General features: G+C 42.1%; 2 protein-coding genes across 5 annotated transcripts; one reads left to right on the forward strand and one right to left on the reverse strand.

The window, feature by feature from the left end:
• Positions 1-224: 224 nt before the first annotated feature.
• On the reverse strand, positions 225-15,406 carry ezh1 (enhancer of zeste 1 polycomb repressive complex 2 subunit). 3 transcript variants are annotated; one of them, XM_086186263.1, is made up of 20 exons: positions 15,249-15,406; positions 13,003-13,186; positions 12,676-12,801; positions 12,108-12,230; positions 11,382-11,499; positions 10,957-11,175; positions 10,294-10,396; positions 9,856-10,019; positions 9,674-9,765; positions 9,419-9,581; positions 7,555-7,739; positions 5,421-5,512; positions 4,639-4,667; positions 4,403-4,528; positions 3,145-3,323; positions 2,962-3,057; positions 2,793-2,874; positions 2,288-2,368; positions 2,015-2,141; positions 225-1,908 (listed from the first exon to the last, which is right to left on the reverse strand). In XM_086186263.1, the coding sequence occupies exons 2-19, from the start codon at positions 13,180-13,182 to the stop codon at positions 2,053-2,055; spliced, it is 2,247 nt and encodes a 748-aa protein (XP_086042389.1). In that variant the 5' UTR covers positions 13,183-13,186; positions 15,249-15,406; the 3' UTR covers positions 225-1,908; positions 2,015-2,052. The 3 variants fall into 3 exon arrangements, with proteins under 3 accessions (XP_086042389.1, XP_086042387.1, XP_086042388.1); XM_086186261.1 differs by having other exon boundaries at positions 227-1,908; positions 2,057-2,141; XM_086186262.1 differs by lacking the exon at positions 15,249-15,406 and adding an exon at positions 14,661-15,095 and having other exon boundaries at positions 227-1,908; positions 2,057-2,141.
• Positions 15,407-19,048: 3,642 nt separating this feature from the next.
• ramp2 (receptor (G protein-coupled) activity modifying protein 2) lies at positions 19,049-23,705 on the forward strand. Of its 2 annotated transcripts, XM_086184571.1 has the most exons (6): positions 19,049-19,245; positions 19,669-19,734; positions 19,859-19,894; positions 22,066-22,098; positions 22,190-22,367; positions 22,466-23,705. In XM_086184571.1, exons 1-6 carry the CDS (start codon positions 19,185-19,187, stop codon positions 22,713-22,715), a joined length of 624 nt encoding a protein of 207 aa, XP_086040697.1. In that variant the 5' UTR covers positions 19,049-19,184; the 3' UTR covers positions 22,716-23,705. The 2 variants fall into 2 exon arrangements, with proteins under 2 accessions (XP_086040697.1, XP_086040698.1); XM_086184572.1 differs by lacking the exons at positions 19,049-19,245; positions 19,669-19,734; positions 19,859-19,894 and adding an exon at positions 19,904-21,845.
• Positions 23,706-26,449: the final 2,744 nt, after the last annotated feature.

A 26,449-nucleotide genomic window follows, 5' to 3' on the forward strand; every position in this document is an offset into this window, starting at 1 on the left:
ATTACAATTTGACATTTAAAATCGATTGGTTGTCTGTGAATGTGTATTTTCGGACATGTCAATTTAAACTCCTTTGGATTTTGCTGCTACCTTGTTAGATTTTCAGCGGTCCCCTTACATCTCCAGAACCTCACTTTGAGACCCCCCCCCCCCCCCTTGATAAAAGTCTCAAGTACGTTTTGCACTTAATAAGAATCTGCAGATGCCCTGTCAGCAGTCACGTGATGAATAAAATCTGGTGATAAAGCATCAGTGAGACATGTTAAGAGAATCTGCACCAACAAACTGAATCCTCCCGTGATGGGTTACAAAAATTATGATTTCAATTGTGTTTGTGTGTTTGTAGTCACACTACAATTTTGTTTCTGTTCTTCATTATGCTCAAATTTGTTTTGTAAAACTGTCACTGTAAATGATCATTACTGTGTAAGTCAAAGCAACGCCAGACTCACCTGAATAAAAGAAGCTTGATGGAAAGTCCTGCTATCCTGTTTCACAGTGATTGTTTTTACACAATCAAGAAACAGAACAGAACATTTTAATGTAGAAAGTTAAACCTTTATTTTTATAGGCATACTATACATAGCCGTAAACTCCATTTTGTTCATCTCTATTGAGAAAGATCTCATTTCAAGTTGACTTGACCGTTTTAATAAATGGAAAATAAACAGAAAGAGTAACAAATCATGACAGAAAAAAAAGAACGGATGAGAAATTATATTTTACATTCACATTGTGGGTGACTTTAATATTTGGTTAAACACTGATAATTTCCCATCATCATAACCTTGCAATCTTTGTTAATGCAACACATCCACACTGCATCAGTCTCTTTCTGCGTGGAACCATTTGGCACCTATATAATTTTAAAGGAAGACATTTGACGGACTGTTTTGACTGGTTAGATCATTAATTGCTTGCCTCATGGATTGAAAAGGCCTCAAGAAGATGTAACGATGACGACAAATGTTGCGTGGTGTACCAAATCGAACGGGTAAATAAATGAAAAATGGGGATGAGATCTCTTCACCATCAGCTACGGTTTACATTCAGTCAGTCGGTTTCTTGTCTGGTTGCCTATTTTTTGCAAAAAAAAAACAAAAACAAAAAAACAACAACAACAAAAAAAAACCAGAACAAAAAAACAAACAAAAAAAACCCAGAAAACAATGACATAAATGCACAATAAATTATTTCACCAGGAAGATGTGGTGGTGATGCTATAGCCACGGTAAAAAGTTCACAGAGGAAGCTGTCGAATCTGCCGGTAGTTGACGTCACACTACAATACTGCACAGGACAGCGTCTGACGGAAGCTACTGCTGTGGCTTGTTTATCCAAGAGAGCACATGCATTTCACTGATCATCAATAGGTATGATGGAAAAGCTTGCGTTACATATTGAGATGTCAAATAAAAGTCAGTCTATAAGTACAGTAACAGAACTGCAGAGAGAGTAACACACTGTATGATGGGTAATTGCAGCCTCTTTGCTTTGACAACAAAAATAAAGTAATGTGATCCCCTTGGTGCACTAAGCAATACAGATTAATAGTTTTCCACTTTAAATATTTTAGTTTCATAAGCTGTGTGTATACTGTCTTGCAAGGAGATGAGGAGGATGAGGAGGGGAGGTGACATTGAGGGAGGCGGTACGTCTGCCTGCAGGCAGACGCACCTGCAAACAGCAGGGAAGGGGACTTCCTATTTTTGGAAGTGCAGCATAGAGAGCAAAGACAGTGACTGCACATGGAAACTCATGTGATGCTGCAGACGGGGGGCAGAGGTGTTAGTGAAGGGGTGGTGGTTGTGGTGGTAGGCGCTAATGGAGGTAGGCAGCAGTTGCAGCTAAGTCAAGTCCACCTCCCTCTCTATCCCCACATACTTGAGGGCGTCGGCTTGGCTGTATCTGCGGGAGGAAGACCAAAATAAACCTAATTTAGTGAGCAGAAATCAGTTTCTTTTATTTCAAAGCAGTCACTTACAATATACTGCAACCTTGTCTTTTATTTTACTTTGAAAGTGTTGGAGAGTCACTAAGAGGTCCGTGACTCTACCTGTAGTCAAAGAAGAGCTCCTCTCCTTGCAGGATTGCTCGTTTAGCAAAGATTCCAATGCGGTGGTCTCCGTTCACCATTACCACTAAGATGATATGATAGTGATTAAAAAATTAGCCATCACACTTGTCTCTCACACACACACACACACACACACACACACACACACACACACACACACACACACACACACACACACACACACACACACACACACACAAAGTGACTCACCTTTTGCGTAACAGTTGGGATTGACTGAATGATTTGCAAAGCGGATTTTGTTCCCTTTTCGTGTGGCATCTACAACGAAGTCTGCTGACAAAAGCAGAATACATTAGAAAGTACTTCACATCCTGCAGCTGCATCCACACTAATGAGGTTTATTGTTATTTTTAATAAGCAATTTGTTATCCGTGTTAAATTAACCTCAAATAAGCAAGGCTGATTGTTATTCTTTTCTGGGAAATAGTCACGAATCATGGAGGGAAACATCAAGACCTCATTGGAATGGTGACATCATTGTGTTCAGGAATCCACAGTTTCACCCTCCAGGGTTTCCAACTGATGAAGGGTCATCCATTTTCAAAGGTCTGCGTTTCCTGCTTTTGAATTTCCGAGTCATGCCGATTCAAAGTCAAATGTAGTTCAAGTTTATAAATGAACTCTTTTAGTGTGGACGTGGCTTTTAAATGTGCAGTCGGCTCCTCTCACTGGAAGATGTGTGATAAATACTTGCCGTTGTTCAAGTTGAAAAGGAAGCTAGACATGTATTTGTCATAGATTCTGCCCCGTCGGTCCGCCTCATCTTGAGAGATCAGCTGCAAACGCACACAGAAAACACTGTAAATACACAACAAAAGTCAAGCTGAGAACCTAAGAAAAATGACTGAACAGCCTGGACTTGCCTCTCCGCAGTACTCAGAGATGAACTCATTCTTCTGTACAGGCTCTTTGATGAAGGTTCCCCATCCTGCAACATCCGATGGAGCCAACAGCAGGTGCTGGGTGAAGACAAATGAAGGTTAGATGACTCCTAAAAAGATCAGATTGTACGTTTAACTGTAAGACCTTCAAAACTACCAGTGTACCTTTTTAAGGCCCCTCTGGATGCTGCAGTTCTTGCAGGAGACCACTTTGCTGTCCCAGTGGTCTGCAGCACCACAGGTCATGCACAAATCTGGGTCACACTCCCTCACGGCAAGGTAGCAGGGACACTGTTTCGTGTTACACTGTGTCTTACACCTGCAGCCTGGGAAGCGATTCTGGCCTGGAAAACATTAAATTTACACAGCTGCTCAGAAAGTGCTGATCAGGTTTGGGAACAGAGTGCGTGCAGAGTGCTGCAAGATAATAAATTATAGGATTTGGCTGAACACAAAAGGATAATGATGAATAACTTCATCTCAAAATGCAGTTGCAGGACAGAAGCTCCAAGGCTGAGTAATGCTAAGAGGCACATCAGTCAGGGACCTCTGCTGGCAGATATGCTGCAATACAATTTTGCAGAGAGTAATATAAAACCCTCCGGGCAGATGAACACAAGGATCAGGCAAGAATGTCTTTCCAGCAGCCTGAGCCTGGGGAAAACTGTCCACAACAAGAGCTCAAGGCAGCATTTGTCTCTGCAATTTTAACCTCCCATTCTCAGCCGGAGTGGATTTTATGTGTCTACATCATCAAGCATTGTTTAGCTGTAGCTGTCTGACTCATACTGATGTTGGAAATTATGTTGTATATCAGGCACAAAGCCTGTCACATCCCTTTGATTCCTCTCCAAGTCTTCAGAGCGCACACATGTGCAACTGAGGGCTGCTTCCTGTTTGGCTCAAGCTCTCCTCTCCTACGGGAAAAAGGCGTGATTGCAGTCGGGTGAGGAGGAGGAGGAGGTGGAAGAGAGGGGAGAGAAAGTGACTGAATCACAACAGATGATCAAATGAGGCAAATATATCTTTTCCAAACCATCCCAGGATGTTTTCTCCATCTTCTCCCTCTTTTTTTTAAATAGTTAAATCCAGAAGGTGAGATATATAAAATGAATTCCACCACCATGTGGCCATTTTCAGGAAACACAGTTCTGGGTCACTGGTGCTGCTGCAGTAAATGCCTCATTGTGAATGCAGCTCTGTGTTTAAACAGACATCGAGCTATCCCTGCTGGAGGACAGCTTCCCCTCTGACTACTCCAAAAGAATGATACTGACTTACTTTACATTCTACCGACGTTCTCAGTTGTGGTTCTCACTGGAAAAAAATCTGGTTATGACAAACGAAAGCTTTTAGGTGTGTGTCTTCGTTTGCATTGGAAAGAAAGACTCTGTGACAAATATGAATAACAAAGACGACTCACACTCGTGCTCACACTGACAGAACTTCTCACAGAAATTCTGGGTTATCACACAAGGGCAGGAGCTGTCGCATGGGTGGTCCGGGTGGTCACACGGCTGGTAGTTGTACACCTGATTGGAGGAGTTATCTGGAGCAACAGAGGACAGAGGAGTCTTCAACGGACACTGGAAGCTACGTTCAAAAGGTACGGGTGTATTAATAGTCCTGCTGGGATGTTTTATTGGGAGCTGAACATACCTTTCTTCAGTTGAATCTTTGCCCACAACCTGCCACATCAAAGAAAAATGATAAAACTCCTATAACCTATATATAATAGACATTTGGATAGTTGAAATCAAACATTTATGGAGATCAAAAGCAGTGCGACAGTGCAGAAAACTATTTTCACTTCAGTTTTTTATTCAGTCAGTTGCCTTTACATGGACCCAATTATTGGAATAAAAATTTGAATAATTACCCATTTAGACTGAAAATGACTCACGTAGCACCTTGGTGCAAACCTTTGATCATCAGTTCAATCGTGAAATAGTAACCATGCTAATGCCAAATCTGCTTGTTTTGTCTGGTTAAAATGCACCCACATAGGTGATGTAATCAAGTTTGTGGGACACTGCGAAAACACCTGGACTGTAGCAGATGCAGTTTTTTTGCTTTCAACCTTACAATTGTTTTAGAAATTGTTGTCAAAAAGCTCAAAATAACTATTTTTTCAAAGAAGTTTTTTAAAGATGGAACCCTCCAGGATCACCTTTTTGTTGTATCTCTGGCTCTAGATGTCTCATCATGGTTACAAGAAGGTAAAACCTCCATGTCAAAAAAAAAAGTTGTGCTCTCATAAAATACTCCAGGTCATGTTAACAACCCACTGGATCACTTTATTTAGCATCCACGTAACCAGCTGGGTTCAAGTCAGACTGAGGGAATATTGCAAACGCAGCAACTGTGATTCTCTTTTGCAACAGGCAAGGTTATTATCATGTCATAATTCACAAAAAAAAGAACCCAAGGTGACATCTTGCCTGTGTTTCCTTTTCTTCTTCTGTGGAGAGATACCTCCATCCTCCACGGGAACACGATGTATCAGGACTTCCTTCACAGCAAACTCATACACCTGGGAGGGATAAAAATGACATGAGTAACCTCACACTGTGAAAAAGTAACACACAGCTGTAATGATGATCTCCCTTTTTTTAGTTTTTTTTTAGTTTTGTTTTCATTCATCACAATTATGTTGGGAAATATAGAACCTCCCAAGCTGGAAAGCACATTGCTGTGATTATGTAAGAGAACATCCTGCAACCCCCCCATCCTCTCCTATCAAAACTCCACTGCAGGAGCCAAACACGCACACTCAACCACTTGTGCCTGCCAAAGCTCAGGTTTGGCCTCTACCCTAGGACACAGACGTACATAATGATGCAGCAGGTTTCAGCTTTTCCACTCAGTTAAGCAGTGGGCAGGGCCCTCAGGATACCAGCGAGACTTTGACAGACACAGGCTGGTCAGGCCATAGGAAAGAGGCTCTCCAAGGGTTGGATGGGGAAGGACGGCAGCCTTGTTTTCCACGTCTTTATTTGGATCAGGTTGCTCAGGAGTTAAGAATCTGAAATTCAGAGCTGTATCCTGTTCTCCCACTATATATGACGTCTAACTGACAGACAGTTGGGAATGTATACGGCCGAATGACTTCATCGTGAGAAAGTATGTGAGGAGTCACATCTGGTAAGCATTCCTGTTGATGGTGCCACATGCTATCCTCTCTGTAGTCGGCCCAATTACCCGCACCATAAAACCACAGGCACAGGATGCATGTGTTACTACACTCGCGCTGACACAAACACAACAGAAATCAGCAAAAACAACTTGTTGTCCATTTTATTACCAACATCTATGGATCAGTTTTCAAAAGTATTAATCCAAAATCATTATTTAACATTCACAACCAAATTTCATGGCTAATAAAGCCAGCAAACAACAGATGAAACCGCTTACGACTCACAATTGCAGCACTGTTAATGTTAAGGCTTTTTCCCCCAAAATTAAAGTTGCAAATAAATCATGTTGCTTGTCTTTGTTTCAACAATTCCTTTTTCGCCGGAGCAAATGTTTGTTTACATCCGTTTCCAAAAGGTTCTCGTTCAGGGATTTTAGAGCTATTTCTGTGGCTGAGAACACGTTACCTGAGAACACGCGCTCGTTACTACCGCCACCATGGACACGATGCTTTCACTGTCACGTGTCTGTTAACAGGATTGTGCAAAAAACTACAGAGGGCAGATTTTCACCAAACTTGGTCGAGGGTTGTAGCATGAATCAAAGAAGAACCTTTGAATTTTGGGGGCAGAGCTGTGAAACATAGTGAAAAATAGGATATTTTTACATTGAGTTTGGCTGGGTTTGCCTTGGTAGAGGTGCATACAGCCTCCTAATTCGATTTGTTTTCATTATTGACTCACTTGCTTTGACTGGTTGCATCACAATATGCTGCAGCATGAGCTACCTCTTATCCAAATTTAGCCTTGACAGTATTGCTTTTAACCCAAGTGATGATCTTTCCCTCAATATAATAATTGGGATTTTTTTCTAACTAAACTTTGGTGACACATAAAAATTATACAATCCATCCATTTTCTACTGCTTATTCTGTTAAGGGTCATGGGGGGGTGGAGCCTGTCCCAGCAGCCTTCAGGCGAGAGACGGGTTCACCCTGGACGGGTCACCAGTCCATCACAGGACCAACACATAGAGACAGACAACCATTCACACTCACAGTCACACCTACGGTCAATTTAGAGTATCAATCAGCCTCGTCCCCTCTTGGTGTCTTTGGACTGTGGGAGGAAGCTGGAGTACCAGAGAGAACCCACACAGGAACAGGGAGAACATGCAGACTCCACACAGAAAGATCCGGGGCCTGAGCCAGGACTCAAACCCGGAACCTTCTTGCTGTGAGGTGACAGTGCTGACCCATGTACAACCGTGCCGCCGCACACACACACACACAAAATTTTAAATATAAATTTGAATTTGCTGAAAAATACAGTGTGTGTGATTGATTGATACGTTTTTCAAATGATTACGGAGTTTATTGACTTTCTGGTCTGGCAGAAACATGCTGAGATGGGGAAATTGTAAGATTTGTTTCTGATTTACCTCCTTGCAGTTCTTTGTACCGATGAGGCGAGCGATGGAGCAGAAGTTGTTGAAGTACGTGCCATGCAAAACCCTGAAGAGCGACTCCTCCGCCCCGCTCCACTCGACCACACAACACGCCTGCTGCTCCACATCCTCATCCCCTGGACGTAGCTTAGTGGGAGTCTGGCACCTTGAATTCCCCTCTGTAAAACACACACAAACACACATACTGTGGTATTGCAGTGTAATTTTGACTACAAGTACTGAAATCTACAAACATAATGTTGCATTGATGAGCAGAGGCACACAGACTTTTGAGAGAGGCTAAAGTTTTATAAGCTTTTATCTTGAGATGCACGCACATCAGTATTTCAGACACTCACACGCACTGAGCAGTGGGCTTTGTTTTGGATATTCAAGACTGATGCTTGCACAAGCAAAACTCAAGGAAGAGAGCCGAACGTTGCTTGGCAACAGCTTGAATGCAGCATTGCTGAGGCCACATGCTCCGTCACTGAGTATCTTTATTAATCTGCTCAACAATATGTTTCCTCCACGTTCTCCTGACATGTGCAAGAGAGAGACAAAGAGAAACGGCGAGAGGGAGGGAGGGAGACAGAGAGAGAGAGAGCGAGAGAGAGAGAGTGAGAGAGAAAGAGAGAGAGAATGTCTGCTGAGTCACAGGCTGGAAGTTCCAAAACTTCCAGTGATGATGATGAACAACAATCTGAGAGCTTTGGGGGGGTGGGTGGGAGGGTGGGGGTGGAGAAGAAGATAAGAAGCCAAGGGGGGATTGCTCTTGTTTCCCTCCAACTGTGCTCCACATGAAGATGTCAATAGAAATGAAAAAAACGAGGTAAAACACAGTAGGAGGAGGGGGAGAAGGAAGAAAGTGTTTATGTTGGGGGCTGAAGCATGCAAAACCAGTGCTTGGTTTATTTTACTTGGCGAGCTGGAGTTGATATTGAGTGAGGATAGAAGAGGAGAGACAGAGGGGAGAGCAGGATATGACTTGAAAGCTATCATCTGCTGCCAAATTACACTCGTCTGTGGGGCTGCAGTGAGCCAGGGCAGACAGACTTGGGGGAAAGGGAGGGATTTGGGGGAGTTTATGGTAAATGATGCATCCACTCAGTCATACAGTGACTCACGGAGCAATTAAATCAACTATGTCTATGCTGGAGTGAGCTTGAAGTGGACAGCCAGAATTAATCATATTTTACATGTAGCTTCAGATTTTAAACTCGCTGCTGGAAAAAACAGCTGTCAGGGCACACACACAAACACCCACACACACACACACACACACTCCAATCACACCTTCATCTGTCTCATCTTAATCACTTGAGCAGAGATCCATGCATTAATAAAAGTCTGTATATGAAGCCAGTCATTACCCTCCTCATCAGTCCTACATGACTGCAACACAGCCACAGATGAACCTTAACACTTATTTAAATCAACTTCACCAACCCCATCAAACATCTTCACTAGATTCTATCAGGACGCCACTGACTGATGCAATCACTTTCTTCCGGTATGGAGCTGTCAGTCTGGTTGCCGTAAATACGTGAATACTGCGTTCAAACTCGCGCGTAATGATTCGTGTTCCACTTTTTTTCACAATTCTTTCCTTTGTGAAGAACCGCTGATAAGTCGGCTCCTGTTGTTCAGCCAGTTTTTATCAGTTGCTTTGTGTTGACCATTTATGGTTTACTGTGGAATGTGAGTCAGTCCACCTGGATTGTGATTTATTGCAGGTTGGCACAGTTTTATAACTGAAGTTTTTTTCTGCTTTTTTTGTGGACGTACACTTTTAATATGAATCCTACACACCGTTTAAAAAAATGAGATCCCAGGTCATTTCGGGTTGGCGTAGTACCTGAGGAGGAGGTGGTTTCATGGTCACTGTCGCACTCTTTGCTGTCCTCTGCAGACCCAGACGGCCCTGGGCAACTCGGGTTGGTGGGACGCTGCTGCCTCCGTCGCTTCCGGGACCTCTGTGACCGTAGCATATTCTGATCTACAAACTCTTTAGCCCCTTTCTTCAAAAGAGGAGAGGAAAAGCAGGCACAGCGTTAGCAGCAAGATATCAACGGCATTCAAAAATGCTATTGAAACATTGGGTTCTACATACTTGTAACAGAAAGCAGTCTACACCACATGGTTCTGTCTCCATGCGGATCTCTTTACTCTTCCTCTTGTAAACACTGGGTGTAGCATGAAAAGCTTAATGAGGAGAAACAAACAGATTTTCACTTTCTTTAAGTGAAATAAATCTGTAGGGGAAATGACAATAGAGTCTAATCAAGCCATTACGGTGGAGGAAACAGTCGTATTTGAAGCAACGTCTGCAGAAGAGCGTATGGAAGGAGTGTAGCGACTGCTCCCGCTGCACAGACTTAGCATAGGGTCCATCCAAGTTGGGGGTGCAGAGAGGGGGCAGCTTAACTGGGCTGGAGGGCTCCAGGAGGTCCTTGTACCTATGGAGTCAGAGGGGAGTTTTAGCAGTCACCTGTGTATCGCTCTTTGCACCACAGTTTTTATGCTGATTTGAAGCCGGTGTTAAGCAAGATGTTTCTTTTTAAGTAGCTCTTTCAGTCACTAACACAAACGCCCCTTTGAGTCTGAGAGCTTGAGAGGGAGCCACCATTATTACTTTCTTCCCCGAATGCTTGCGTCTCCATGGTGAACACTAAGCAACGGTCTATTCAGTATTGTGCACACTGATCCCCAGTTTCATTTCATTTTTCTTACTTTTCCTTCAGCTCCTCCGTGGTGCCCTTGTAAGGAAACATGGAGGCGATGGCTGTGAATATCTTGTCGTTGGGGATCTTCTTGCTGCCGGACAGGTCCCTCACTGTGGGGGACAGTGAACAGATGAGGATATACAAATTTTGTGCACGTCAGGTTTTGATACACATTCAAAAATAAATATTGTGTAATATGTTCTTTCAAACATGTTGCAATGGTACAGAAGTGTTCTCCATGCTCAAGGCCAGTTTATCTGTAACGTTATGTAATGACTGCAGTATAGTTATTTCCACTACGCTTCAATGCATGTGTTGGTTGCTGAATTACTTTGTCAAGGTTTGCTTCTATTACATTATAACTAAGGATGGGCAACCTACTTTCCCATACATCCTGGTACGAGAGGTCATTAAGCCCTGTAATAAGAGCTGGGTGATATCAGTGTCGTGGACAAACAGGTTCCCTCACAGACAGTACCCATGCAGGGACACAGCGCAGCTTTAAAGTAAACAATGCCAGTGGAAGAGCTGCTGTGGCAGGGTGACCTGCGGCAGCTGCACTGCGAAGAAGACAAACAGTACCAGCCTTGTTCGTGCCACGGTCCCTCTTGTTCTCCACCAGGACAAAGTCTGAACTCCCCTAATGCAAAGCTGACTTTCGCACTCTCACCCTCCATGGCACTCCTCCTCTTCCTTTTGATGAATGCCACAGCTTTGGTCTCCTCTGAGCCTTCCACAGAGCTCCTCCTCATCACTCTCTCTTCTTCCTTCTTTGCAGCTACCTCTGGAACTGCTGCTGCTTCCTCCTCTTCCTCCTCCTCATGGTCAGAGTACTGGCTCAAGGCCTCTACCAATTCTTTAAAGATCTCATCACTGATGAAACCCCCCTCTGGAAGACAATTATACTGTCAACACATGTCCTTGAAGCATTTGTGTTTGCCAGCAGCTCCCTTAGATGCTGAAGACCAGAGTCATCAGTATGTCATCAGCATATAATAATACAAAGTTCCCTGAACAACCCAAATACAGAGTGACAGCAATGATGGGATGGTGTCTGTGGAGACAACATGATGGGAAAGAGCATGCAAGACACACCTCTGTCGCCATGGACACCATCATAGTTGTCAATGAGTTCCTCCAGGAAGGCCTCGTCCTGCTCCAACACTTCATCACCCATGTATGGAATGTTGTGAAGGAACGTCTCGTCCTCTACCTACGACACAAAACAAAATGGAAACCTACAAATTAAAGCAAAAGGCTTGACACAATTACATAGCACAGAATCTTACTGATATCAAATACATGTAGTGAAGTAGAAAATATGAAATTTCTCTCTTAAATGTAGTAGAGTGGAAGTATACATCCATCCATCCATCCATTTTCTCCCGCTTTTCCTGTTAAGGGTCGCAGGGGACGGTAGGATAAAACTGAAGTATACACCAGTATAAACAAAGTACAAGTACCTTGAATAGCATTTTTTCATTGAGCCAAGGAAGACAGTTGTGTGACCACCTGATAACATGAGGCACACTCGTACCTGTGACACCTCTGTGGAGCTGCAGCCCAGAATACCAAAGTAACAAACAAGTACTCTTAAGTGTCAGTGCCAAAGATACACAAATAGACTAGAGACTGAATAGATGTGTGCTATGTGGTACTGAAAGAGCAGTGTGAATGATTTAATTTTCCATTAAGAACTATGAAATCCAAAAGGATTTGCTTTCTGTTTAGCTTGATGACATGAAAAAAGAACTTTCCACTTTGAAAAATACTGGAATGGTGTAAAATGCACACCCAAAACACAAAATCTTTGTCCCATACCATGAAATTGTGCTGCAGGGGTGACCAGGAGTACATGAAGGGGATTCCTGCCACTGTTGACAACGGCCTCATGGCGATGGCTTGAGTTTTAAATGCTGGGAAGCCAGACTCCACTGTGCACATCTGCAGCAGAACCCGAGGTGGAGATGACAAGACAATAGAGTATGTGCACAGGATTATTTGATAAAGGTAAATCTATACAATCAAAAAGGCATCCCGCCCAACCCCCACCGGGAAAATAAACCCAGGAAAGACAATACAGTGGACCCTGACGGCATGTACGAAGAGGGGGTGCTATTATGCCCTCAAGCTGTTTGTGTTATGAGCTTCCACGGTGCTGGTAACCAGAATGAAGCTGCCATTTGATCCACCTCTGGGAGAATCTAAGATATTCTAGTAATACCTCAGAGTCTAGTGGGAATCAGAGCAGAACCCTGAAGAGGACATGATGTTCATGAGATGTTCTTTTTACCCTATAATAACTGTCGGATAACAAGCAGGCCAATGCAGTTCGAACAGCGTGTTGAGTTACGTGTGGTAATTATTCCTCTGTCTCTCTATAACACACCTTCTTACTGGCCACTGCTCCGCTTGAAGATGACAAAGGGATGGTCTGTATTCTGAGCTTGGACCAATCTTCATTCAGAATACTTGCCTGGTGCTCAATCTTCTGCCTGTTAGACATGAACAGGGTCTAGAAACACAGAAGAAAAAAGCATTTGACACATACTCGAAAATGCAAACGCACAACACCCTTTCACAGGGAGTGCTTCGTATAAAACACAAATGTAGAGTAAGTGCGCACACACACACAAACACACACACACACACACACACACCTGGTTCAGAGCAGCATTGCACCTCTACATTTTTATGCATTACTAAATGAACCCACCTTGACTTCCTCCACTTTTTTAAGGCGTTTTAATTGGCGAAGGCGCATATATTCAGACTTGACCCTCCGTCTCCACTCCAGCAGACTACGGGAGGGCACATAGCAGGACGACTGAGGTCTCGGGGTTGGTGGGAGAGTGCCAGTGGCAGGGGCTGAAGCATCAGCTGTGGTTACCTCCATGAGTCTATAAAAGGACAGAAACACCATTTGAAAAAAAAAAAAACACTCCAAACTCAGACAATGCTAAATCCAGTGAATGGGTTATATACTGTTACATTCATCCCACTAAAGGTTCAGGGGAACAGATTTGATCATATGTTCTCACCAGGTGACAGTACTTTGAAAAGACAGCACAAAGGCTATGTGGTAACTAATAGTAGTGAATATGAGCGATTTTTATCACCTAGTCACATCTACGATGAAATGCAGGTTTACTCCTAACCTGTGCAAACTAGTAAAATAGTTATAATGCTCAAAAATCTAGGTATAGATGAGGTTATTGCTGTTGAACAATGTTCATTCAGAGGTGAGTTTATTCGTCTTCAACTGACTGACTGAAAGAGTTCAAAGTGAACTGAGGGGTCCACGGTTGTCTCTCAAGAGTCCCTACACCACCAGGGACAAGCATTTGCATCCTCTAAGGTCCACATTGGTACTTATATATTTGTGTGTACAAATATAGACCCTCAGATTAGTGAAATATGGTGCAGGACATACATGTGATATATACTGATGAATATAACATATATTTTAGAGACACATTGTTGTTTAATAGCAGTATTTAGGGAAGTAAATCTATGAGTGGAGATATAAGTTCTTTATTATATTATATAGTTCTATATGAGTGATTATCCACAGAAACGATTATCTACAAAACGAATTAGTTAAATATTCTATATAACCATGGTTACAAAGAGAACAATTGCACTGGTTGAGGTTTTGCAGATGTAGAACTATTCTACTCATGAACGTGTATGTCCCTTTCTATATAATTGTTGTAAAATCAATATACAGCCTCGTAACATGCGTTTGTAAAACTTCCCCCTTCATCCACTTTGTCTATTTGAAACAGCGCCCCCCTGTGTTGGCAAAACAAAATTGACATTAGTAAGAAAGATGCCCTCCGTTGGTTCTTTAAACTGCTCGGGTGAGCCTGCCCTTAGCAATCGAAATCCCGAGTAGCCTCCAGCTGAAACGATGCACTAACACACACATCACGAGTGGACCCACACGCATTTAGAAAGTCCTAATTCAACACCACGGGGCATCCACATTGCTCAGGAGTGGGCGTGCCTCTTCAGAAATGCAATATGAAGCGGAGAAGAAAAGTGCGTAGTACAGTTTTTCCGTCTTTCGGTATCACCACAGTGGATATTAACTTCCACGTTTCGGTCCAAACATCATCAGAAATAAGTACAAACGTAAAACCGAGCGAGGGAAGCTGGTGGAGCGTGATATTTGTGGACTGTGAGTCGTGCACAGTCTCAGCTACGAAGTGCTCTACATGATGCAGCCTCGCACCGACACACACCTATTCACGCACAAACACACTCTCACACGCTATTCATTTAAATTAGCAAGACTTTAATATGCGCCACAGTGACTATCCTACGAGACGCGTGTGCACGTCTACAGCTCGTGTCGCAGTTATTAAATACCTTCAAATCCACGTCCTGTTTGCTGCGACAAGCCCCCCCGATGACGCGATCGAGTCCCTCTGGATATTTTTAAGCAAAGAGATCCAGGGAATTATAAGCTGCCTTCGCTATGGATCAGATACGGTCTCCGCGTTCTTGGAGAAACCCCTCGGTTATCCATAGGCATGGTGTCGCTGGAGGTTGTTGTTGTTGTAGCTTACAAATAGCTGCGCACTTGGCCGAGCCAGCCCGAGCGAGCAGGAGGGTGACGTATTTATTATGCCTTTCCTAGCAGAGGAGGATTTATTACTATTCTGCGCCCTGGGAATAAAAAGTAGCATGGAGCAGCCACGGCGCAGTTATTTAAACGCACACGCAGGAACTGATGCAACTATCCACAGTGATCGCCATCGAGGAGCATGAGGGCGTCAGTGGGTTTTAATCGGTATAAAACCAAAGCTGGTATTCCTCTGTACCGCAGATGGAAAAGTGAGAGTACAAGCTGAGTCAAACATAAAGCAAATGCAGGCAAAAAAAAATATGTATCGTGATTTGGTTAGTTAAACAAACAAACCCAGAAAATATATTCATATTCCAAAAAAATATCACCTGCCAGGTCGTTTGACGGTTTAAAAATAATAATAAAAACAATTATCTGTGAATCGATAAGCTAATAATGGATTAGAAGTTGAAGTCTAGCCTGTACAGTTTCATCAACATTCCCATGGTCGTCAGTCGGATGGAAAATAGTTCCGTTGTTGTTCTACAATCCTCCTGCAGGGTGAGCCCTCTTCTTCCTCCTCCTCCTCCTCCTCCTCCTCCTGAAAGGGCTGGATAGATGAGGGTCCTTCTGGACCACTGATGCCATCACGTACACCACGTAAAAATCACAAGCTGGTGACCCTAAATTGACTAATAAATAATTATTCTTGTTTAAAAAAACCCAGCAAATTAGATTTTTTTTTCTTAAAAAAGGAGCAGCAGTTAATGTCTTAAATACGTTTGTTTGGTTGCACTACCAGTGGTGAAAAGTCACATCCAATGGTGAAATTTAAAGGAACACATCAACCAGACATGAAGATACTTACCCTTCATTCGTGGTTCTTATGAATGGTAACATGTGGGTTGTGTCATCGCTCATTTACCAGTGGGTCAAACAGGGTGCAGGTGATCTTCGCCCAGGTGTGAAGTGGGCCAACAGGAGGACTTTATTCCGTTGTCTACACAATTCTATTACGCATATTTTTTTCCCTATATTTCTTGGATAATCGCTCATTTTAATAGTTCAATTAAAGCTTCCAAGAGTGTTTTCATAGTATCAGGAGTTACTCAGGTCAATGGCTCTCAAAAGGTTTTGCCCGTATACTTTGTGCTTTATACTTTCTTAACTCCTGTCCAGGCCCAGTTTGTTCCAGGCTCAAGTCGACCTGTTACTCAAATGTTGTGACTTGTGTCAGTTGAGTTGGTTCGGGCATCTGGTGAGGATGCCTCCTGGATGCCTCCTTGGGGAGGTGTTCCAGGCATGTCCAACTGGGAGGAGGCCTCGGGGCCCCTTGAGATCTGTCTCAGGAAAAGGTTTTTATTTAAACAATTTATTGAAAATTTGCACTCTGACCCCTCGTACCACCCACAAGATTGCCACTTGCCATTTGTCATACACTTTGTGTACGCCTGTACTTCCTGTATATGCTGCAACTATATATATATATATATATATATATATATGTGTGTGTGTGTGTGTGTGTGTGTGTATGTATGTGTACTCTACTCATGCTACGATTCATCCTGTACATACCACAGTATTTGCAAAGTACCTCTCATTCATTAATATAATCATACTACTTATGTATTGTGCACTACTACTTCTTCGGCACTACCACCTCTACTGCACTACCACTTCTATCATGCACTTTACTAGGCAACTGCTGCTGACCTTGGGAGGTATAGACTTCCTTGCACTTCCTTACCAAATGTATGTTGTTGTGTTGTTGTTGTGTAACCAACTGTACCGCTTTCCGCTCCCTTAAACGCTCCCAACGAAGATAAATAACATTTTCTGAATCTGAATCTTAATCTGAATCTGAAAAAGACATTTAAAGAGAAATACAGTCTGCTTCTATAAAGTAACAGATTCTTGGTCAAAATGACAACAGAAAAAATAGATTTAAAAAAAAAATTAAGGACTAACATTATAGTATTTCAATATAATGCCTTTTCAGGCCGTGAACATTTTTTTTTTTTCAGCTATGCACCACCTGACCGCAAAATATTTCTGACGAATGTGTATAAGTTGTTCTTAATCAGCAGTCACTACAATATAAATATTTTTCAAATCCACATTTGAATAAAATTCTCACATTCTTACGTACCTCATCTAAAAATTACTTAACTTGGAAATAATTTGAAGATCCAGATTCATCATCATCATTATTTTCATTCTCATCATTAACAACTAACACGGTACTGTGGATGACAACAGGCCGTAAAGAGTTAAGCTCTTATTGTCCATTAATCAGTTTGAACATTAAACAGAAGCACTGACATGCTCCTCTCCTGACACACAAGATGGCACCGTTGAGCTACTTTTCATCCAACACAGTGATAAAGTTCATAAAAGCGCTGGCAGTGAATTTATGTGTCTGATTCGGATGAAGCGCACTGCTAACATGCTACGCTAACCTTATTGTACTGATATTTTTGCAACTCATGTTTCATCACTGGTTTCAACGCTTCCGATTTGCATCCCTGATAACCAGTTATGTAACTCCGTGGACAGATGAAAAAGCATATTTGGCAGGTTTACAGTGGCATTAGAACTTTCAAATAAAAGCAAACACACTTGGGGAGTAAGCTTGAGAACAAGGACTTATCAGCAGGAAGTTTTTATGCTCTTGAGAAAGTAAACTGTGTGTGTTGGTCTTGGTACCTGCCATTGGGAACCAGGTCTTCAGATATGTTTCAGCTTTTGTGATCTACGAAAAAAAAGATAAGAGATGAAAAGATTCATATTGTAGCTGGTAAACATACCAGGTTGTTGAGATGTGAAAACACTTTACTGAAAATAAAATGGCAGGTTCCCTCGATGCGTTGAATGGATCTGCTTCCAAATGTGATGGTGCGACACTCCTCTGTGTTTGGTGAAATTTGGCTACATGGATTTTTCACGATGCTTTAAAAATGACAACAAACATGTAAAAAAAAGAAAAGAAAAGAAAAAAGCACTGAACAGTGTTTTACTGGTTTTAACAGATGCATCGGCTTTATACTCAACATCCAAAAAAAAGTCTCTCTTCAGACGATTCAGTGGCTCAGAGACAAACATTGCAATATCTATTCCTATAAGTTGACATATATATCGTAGCTTTTAAGTTTTCATAGTTTTTCTGGAATTCGGCGGCATAGGATATTACAGACATTGTAATATTGGTCTCTTTTAAAATGTGATTCATTTAATCGCCCCTCCGGGTTTGTCTTACGTAGCAAGTCCCCCCCCCATTGCGCTGCACAAGCACAGGAGAAACGTCAACCGGTTGTCATTTTGCTAGCACCGTGAGCAAGTTGTATTCATGGTGGGTGGTGCTAAACCCAAGGTGGCGCCCTTGCACAATAATGCAGGGGTAGATCACGTTTTATTCAAGGATTGACCTAGATCTTATCGACATGTGCTACTTTCCACATGTAGACTGTTCCTAGTTAGCTAGAATTTGTTGTTTTTTCACATAGCGAGGAAGACTTTGAGATCAGCAGAACAGCCCCCCCACACACACACACACACAAAAACAAAAAAAAAACAGAGAGGGCAGGAAATGCCTAATGAAAAGAATGCTCAATGCCAAGCTTGTACGTACAGTGTAGTTCTGGTAAACTAGACTAAGCCTGCTGCACTCTTGTTCAAAGTCTGTTGAAATCAGTGCTCATTCATTCATTGGTTGTTCCCCTTGCAACTAAGGTATCCTCGCAGCTATCAGGCACAGGGCAGAGACACCGTCACCAACAGCAAGTGGGTGTTCGGAGCAGAATGCTGAAGTCTGATTCAGTTCAGAGTGCTTGACAGAGTGACACGAATCGGGCCGAAAAAAGTCGTTCCGAATGTTTGTTTATTCATTTTGACCCTGTTTTGGGAATGTAGCAATGCGTTCGGATCACTATTGCTTAACTTTTGAGTTGCCCTCACTGATGAACAGATTCCTGTTTACAAGCGCAAGAAGCAAATTAAAACTAAAGAATGAAAAATGAAAAATAAAAATAAAGACGCTTATTCTGTGAGAGGTGATGGCTCAGCTCTCTGCAATTTCTCTCTTTGTGTTTGAAAGCAGAGGGTGGGATGAAAAAAAGAAAGGTTAGGAGAGAGGGATGGTAGTAGGCCACAGTAGCCTCAACATTATCAGAAGCTCCATGTCCCATTGTGGGAATACGCCCATCCTAGGAAACAAAGGCTTCCTGTTGTTTTATAGAGGCTTCCTGCAAAAAAAAAAAAAGGAAAAAAGGTTGAGCTATGTAATCCCTACCCCTCTAAGAGAGACGGACAGAGCATTATCAGGCAAAATGACATCCAACTCTCTCCCCCTTATGTTTTCTGGCTGTTTTATGATGCTTCTCATCTTGGGTAAGTGGAGGATTTGCGCTGTCATTTTCTCATGATAGAACTTTTTTGAATTTTAACTCGCCCTCTATCTCACCTCTCAGGAGGAATGCTGAGGAGCTCTGGTGATTGAGTAGCTTTCAGAAAGGAGCTTAGCTGGTCTCATGATTGTGTTTTATAGTTAAACAGTTAAAGGGTTGGAGAGTGACTGGCCAGACAGATTTTCATATTTAAAAAAAAAAAAAAAAGAATGTATTGCTGGTTGCTGAGAATATTATTAGTAGAATATTATTGTAGATCCTAGAATGTATACACTGAAATATCTTTAAAGAATTGAAAAGAGAAGTTGATTTTTTTTTTTTCAAAATTCACATACAGGATTTTCTATTTTATTTCAGGAGAATTTTGTCTTCATTGTTATATTAATTCCTTTTTTTTTTCCTACAGCAGGACAAACAACGGTAGTTTGTCTGGTTGACGAAAAGCTATCAGTACAACCAGCCACAACAATAGGTGTGTTTTGTGTGTGTGTGTGTGCGTGTGTGTGTGTTTTGTTGTTCCAAAATTGAAAAAAAAAAAAAAAAAAGCATCTCATGGACCATGACAAATAATTTCAGTTGACATTTCTTCTCTTCAGGGTATCAATCAACAGAGGGGATGCAATACGTTGCAAGTGAGTTTCAAAATCCTCTTTCTATAACAAATGAGACTGATAAAGTACAAATGAATGCATGACGTACATACAAGAGAGCGCACCCCTGAGATATATCAAGTGGAATTACATTCCAATTCCAATTCACAAGTTCTTCTTTGGCCTGCGCTACGTCCCTCCCCCACGTTTGGTGATATTCAGCCTCATAGCCTCATCTGAGCGTGTGGAGTCCAGCGAGGACAGTTTCAATAGCTCTATGGCGAAAGCTCAAAACTGGTTGCCTCACCACAATAAAACCGTCCAACGTCACAGACTTCTCAGGAACTCATCATCTAAGCATCTCACCATATGATGTCAGTACATAAAAGACCAAAACAAATATATGATTTCCTGATGCCACCAGATGGTGCTATGACTCATCTGTCCTTAAATTTAAGGATTTCTTCCTTGACCCACATTGCACTCTTCCACCATATTTGGTGAAAATTGGCGCAGCAGTTTTTGTGTAATATTGCTGACAGACAACCACCACTGCAAGTATTACCTCCTTGGTGGAAGTAATAAAATAACCTCATCTGTGCTTTATAATTAAATATAATCATTTAATATTTCATGCTCCACTGGATTGTTTTGGAGCCTCAGCTCATTTGCTTGGAAATGACAAAAACAAAAAGCAGAGCTCTACGATGCTGCCAAGATCTCCTTGTGTGTGTTATCGCAGAATCTAAGACAAACTCCTGGTGAGGTCTCTACCAGCGAGGGGTCAACAGGGGTGAAAGGTTAACTGAAACCTTCTTATGCACAGCCCCCACCTGACTCAACTTCCTGAGTTCGTTCGTCATTCACCTCATGCAACGTCTATGATCAACGCATGAACTCTGAGTTGTGAAACAACTGGAACTTTGGAGCAGCGCCCCTTCCACTGTTCCTCATCCAGTGCCTTCCCTTTTTTTTTCTTTCCCCTGACTGTCCCCCCTCCTTCCCCTGCCAACTCCCCCAACTCTGAGCTCCTCCTCTATTGAAAAGACACATTTCCTGATGTCATTACTAAATCCAAATGCTCCTCGGCAAACAGATGTTGTGAGAGGCCCAACATGTGGTGACGTAAATTAATAAGCTGGTTGAGAAAACATGTACCATACATTTTGTTTCATTCACGGCAACAACACCACTTCTCTTACGCTGTTTTTCAAAGAGTGACAGTCGGAAATGATATGGATACAATGTGCTCATTAGCTGCTCGTGACATAAAAAAAGGTTTACAATAGGTGTGGTATGTGCATGTCTTTAGGAGCATGTGACTTTAAAGATCTTTTAAGCATCTGGTCAGCAACGTCTTCCAGGTTTGGTCAAATTAACCTAGATATGAAATCATGACTGTCTGCACAGCACACCCTGCCGAGTCATGATTACATCCACCCCAAAACGCTAAGCCCTAAATGTTTACTTATGTTTCCTATTTGGCAGAGGCAGCCCAAAAGGCAAATAAATCACATGCTGTGAGCTGGCCAGGCCTTCGACTGTGAGAAACTGAGACTAAAAAGCAGAACAAGAGTTAAAGACTAAAGGGTTTTCAGATGTGAGTCCAGCCCAGCTTGGGTGTGCTCCCTTTTATTTGGGAGAATGGAGAGGACAATCTTTGTTGCCTCCACCCCCTTAAAAAAGGAAGAAAATCTTAAAGAAACGTGTGTTGGAGAGAGGAAGAGCTGCTGCCAAGGCGCAGGGCCGTCAGACTGATCTTCGAAGAACATCTGGTAACCGAGGGTAGCACTGTTTGGACATCTGGTAACGGAAGGTTACACTGCGTCTCTTCCATCCTGTCGGGTTTCCTGTTATGCCTCGCTGTACACAGTCTAAGAAGTTTAGGTTTATCATACATGGTCATCAGTCTGGGAAAAGGCACCTTTATTCATTTTTTCTGACATGAAGGGAGCGCTTGGCTTCATTGGGGTATTCCTCTCTTTTCTCTACGGTGAGTGTGTGGTCCCAGTCCACAGCTGCAAATGCCTTCCTCCCTGCTTGAAATATCAGGGGAGCACATGAGCTACAATTAACAAATATACTGTTTGCATTGAAATCTGTTTGAATGCATGTAAATTTAACTTAATTACAAAGTCTTTTCTTGACTGTCAGTGCTATAATGTTTGATGTAAAAGTTTTATTCTAAAACTTTGATTTTTCTCCTTTTATAGATGCCACTTATGGAGATCCTTCCTTGTCATTACGTATGCATTGTAACCTCATTATGATAATATTGATCATACACCTTTTATATCAGTATCGTCAACTTAATTTATTTTCCTTTAATTCATGCAGCTTGTGGGAATAATTCTCACCTTTGTATGGACTACTGCAACATCTGCTATCATTTTTACAATGGAACATCAATGGATTGCCTTTACAACCTTTTAGACCATCTATGTCTCTCCAATTTTGGGAATGCAATGACATCACTAAACAGCGCAGACTGGTGCATTTGGGGTAATGTAAGTGGGTAAGTAGAAAATGCTTTGCTATATTTAAGATTTAAAAAATGTTCATATATCTTACAAATCAAATATCTTACATATTCTCCCTGTCCCCTCACTGCAGACTGTACAGTAACTTGAGCCATTGCACAGAGCAGATATCAGACTGTCTCCTGATCCCATGGCCCAACCCTCTCGTGGAACAAACCTTTGTGAACATTCACTTCAAGTTTTTTAAGGACTGTCCCTCAGAGGAGTTAAGCGACCCAGCGCCAGTCATCATCTTCGCCTTGGTGATCACTCCCATTTGCCTGATCCCTGTCATGGTTAGCCTAGTGGTGCTCAAGACCAAGAACGGGGATGGAAGCTCCTGATGAACCCTCATCTGTCCTCACCTGCAGGGCGGCAGCTTGTCAACACACAGACTTATGCTGCACATTCATCTCACTGCTGACATTGCGGAGGATGGAATCCCTCTCAGAGCGGCATTTCAGGAACCTGGAAAGGAGATACCACTAATTCAGAGTGAAAGCCATAATGGGTAGCATTAAAAAAAAGACTTTTCAATGACTTACCTTGGAAACATCTGTTATCAAAATATCTGATGTATCTCACGAAAAGAAAAGGTTGCAACAAAACCTGATCTCTATTAAATTTGCACAGAATATTGTGACAGAAGAACCCAGTATTCAGAGTTATGGTGACAAAAGCTATGAAGCTTGCTAAATTAAAGCATATTTGTACTGACTCTCCTCATTGTATTGACGACAGACAAGGTAATTCTTTTATTACTGAATGTTTTGGGCCTCTAGAGGAGGACCCATGCTACCTATCAGTTAAATGCAGGTATGAAGTATAGAAACCTTAGAGAGGACAGGAAAATAAAGTGAGTCATGGCATATGGAAAGTGTCAGAGGTTACAGATGGGACATACTATGTGAGTACGCCCCCCAAAAAGGAACTCTCTTTCCTGGTATTGTCTGTTTTGAAGAGTGTTTTCCTCGGTCCCAACACCGACAATCCTCATGGTCATATGATGAGCTGATTGTCTTGATATCACGATCCCAGTCCAGACAAAAGACATGTCTCTTGTCCGCACTTCCAGCACTGAGCAACGACAGAAGAAGAAGAAAAAAACGAATGACGATAAAGCCATTGAAAGTGCTTTCAGAAAATGGAACAAAATGTGTATTTATAGGTTGTCTTTTATTTCATATATTTCTGGACTTACTGTACTGCCTGAGAGATACAATGCTTGCCTGCTCTCATATCATGTACTGTATGCAGTTTAATAAAAGAAATAATTTTTTATACAATTAAAACTACGTTTGGATTAGTGTTTACTCATTTGGGCTCCCAGGAATGAATTTAAACTTGATTTTTACCTATGACAGTATTTGATTAAATGCTCCTTTTCCACTGAGTGCAATGCAGATGGCCTTGCTTTATGTGTCAGGTAGTGTTTCACTGTATTTTCAGCGGGCGCAACACTGTGGTGCAGTTGCTATGCTGTGTAAGGGCTGATGTAGTGAAGGAAGCACTGACAGCAGTCATGCATCACACCCTCATCTGGCAAACACAACACTGCAGGGTGGGCCTGTATTTGTGTGTGTGTGTGTGTGTGTGTGTGTGTGTGTGTGTGTGTGTGTGTGTGTGTGTGTGTGTGTGTGTGTGTGTGTGTGTGTCTGGCAGGGCTGGATGGGAAAGTCTGTTTGATGACCTTCTTCCTCTCTAGATGCAGGGTCATCCTCGTCTCCACCCCTTTCTGATCTCATCCAAGTGTGTGTTACTCCTCGTTGCTGCAACGAGCCAAAGACTTGCCATTATGCAACATGAAATTGTGAAAACAGTATTAATCATATTTCATTTGTCACATTACATGAATTGCTTCAGAAAACATTATAAACTACAAAAGTAAAGTAGTCATACTCAGTTTTACATTCGTTTTCTGTCAGTAAACTTTGCCCTCTGGTGGTTTTAGGTGATATGGTGAAAAATGGTTTCATGACTCAGCAGAAAGTTTCCATAAAAGCATTTACCAAACTGATTATCATTGGTAAAACACTTAAGCACAGATGAAGAGATTGCTTCTGCTTCAGGGCTAATAGCATCAGCAAACCCTGCGTTGAACACTGTTGTTTATCTCTGTGAACAGATAAACAGCTGTTATTCTGTGTGTGCATATAACCTTCATATTGGATACATCAATACCCACACTAACCTTCAGTGAAATAAACCAGGAATAATGCCACAGCATACTACTCTCTGCTATTCAGTACCTCAGCTGTTTTCACCACAGTTTGAATGATCTCTTCTGACACTGAAAAGCGCTGACTAAAGTTATTTTGATGTGAAATCTATTTCTTTTGATTGAGAAATGAGGGAATTTTAAGAAGTCAAAGATACTTTTAAGATATACAATTACAAAATGACCTGGTCGACGCTTGAAAAATAGAAGTACCAGTGTGCACCCGATAGTGTATACAGTACCTGACTTGTACCCTTTTGCAAGACAGTTGTGTACTTCGAGCCGTAATTGATTGTTCCAAAACCTAAGTTCTGGCATTCTGCCGAGTTTGTCCAAATCCTTCTGCAACTTTTTGTGTTATCCTTCCAACAGTCAGACCAACGCTTCACTTTACTTTCATTGCGGTGGTAAAAAAAAGAAGAAAAAAACTGACAAATGTCTTGAAAAAGTGGAACAAATCTCCGTAATGTTTAGGGCGCACAATGCAAAGCAGTTAAAGAGTTTTATTATAGAGGACACATGACAAAAACGAGACAAATAGTAGTCAGCTGAGTGCAACTCTTCTAAATAAATAAAGACAATAAGGTCACCGAAATCAACTGTGTTGTGAAGCTTAATTCTCCAATGCCAAACAAATATAAAAGAAACAGATCTGAGAGGCATAATGTGGTGCTGGCTGTGCACTATTTCCTGGTAATGGTGGTTTCAAGAGCATTTGTTATATTTATTTCACCGTGATCTGTGACAGTGTCTATTTTATTTTCTAGAGCTGAGACAAAGCCAGCATTGTGTATTCACCAGATCTGCAGCCGTGATCCCGCAGCTGCGTCTCCAGTTGCAGGGTGGTGGGTTTTGGCTCTGTTGCCTCTTCGGGGGCCTCTGGGTCTTCTCACAGCAGAAGCCAGCGACCGTTATGTCCAAGAGATCTGGCAGAGAGGAAGTTGGAAGAACAGCGGGTGAGGGCAACTGTGTATATCAACTGCTGGTGTTTTGGCAGGGGAGCAACTGGTGGAAAGGTGGCGTTTGTGTCAACTTTACTGCTGCATTCAGCAGCATCCATAAAAGTAAATCTTCCTCAACAGTGAGCTAGAGAAGGCTGTTTGCTCGAGAGAGTCCGTTCCCAACTGGAGAGGCCAATCTGTTGAATCTAGACACTGTGGAATAGGTGAGAGTCAACATTTTACCAAGAGATCCTGAACCGTCTATTATCAATAAAACACCCAAAGGTCTTAATTCATAGGACTGTCTTTGCATCACCTTTCTTTTAGTGGAGCATGTGCACAGTAGTTTTTGTCAGACTTAATGAAAATTAAAAGATTGTAGCCACTGATGTGATTCATTCAGTGTGACATGAGTAATTACTTTGTTGTGCAGGATCCAGACAGCTGGCGATGCTACAGTATGTCAGAGCTGACCCTTCAGCTGGATGACACCAAGCTGGCAGTACATGATGACAAACTCAAGTGACATTAAAATGACTGATCCATCAGTCAGAATTAACAAAATACTATTTATTATTCACTGAAGGAATTCTTCAGGATAAGGAAAAGAAACCCGGATTTTATCCGTTGAGGTCAAGACTCCTTGTATCATAAGAATCTGTCCCTGTCCTGGTGTTAAAGCTATACTGAAGCACTTTTCTCTCCATCTGCTGGTAATAACTGGTACTACAAACAACTGTCCCCACACACAAACATGCAGTGAGAATGACCTGGTTGCACTGAACATTGTGTGAAGATTAAGAAGGACGAACTGATGTCATACCGAGCATTCAAGGAGATTCACATCGATGCAAAGGTAGAATTAGCTGCCATTATGGGAAGTCAAGTCACGTGACTTCTTCATGACTCATTTCATACT

The sequence above is a fragment of the Aulostomus chinensis genome, chromosome 18, assembly GCF_037954235.1.
Source record: "Aulostomus chinensis isolate RoL2024-O1b breed Wild chromosome 18, RoL_Achi_v1.0, whole genome shotgun sequence".
NCBI lineage: Eukaryota > Metazoa > Chordata > Actinopteri > Syngnathiformes > Aulostomidae > Aulostomus > Aulostomus chinensis.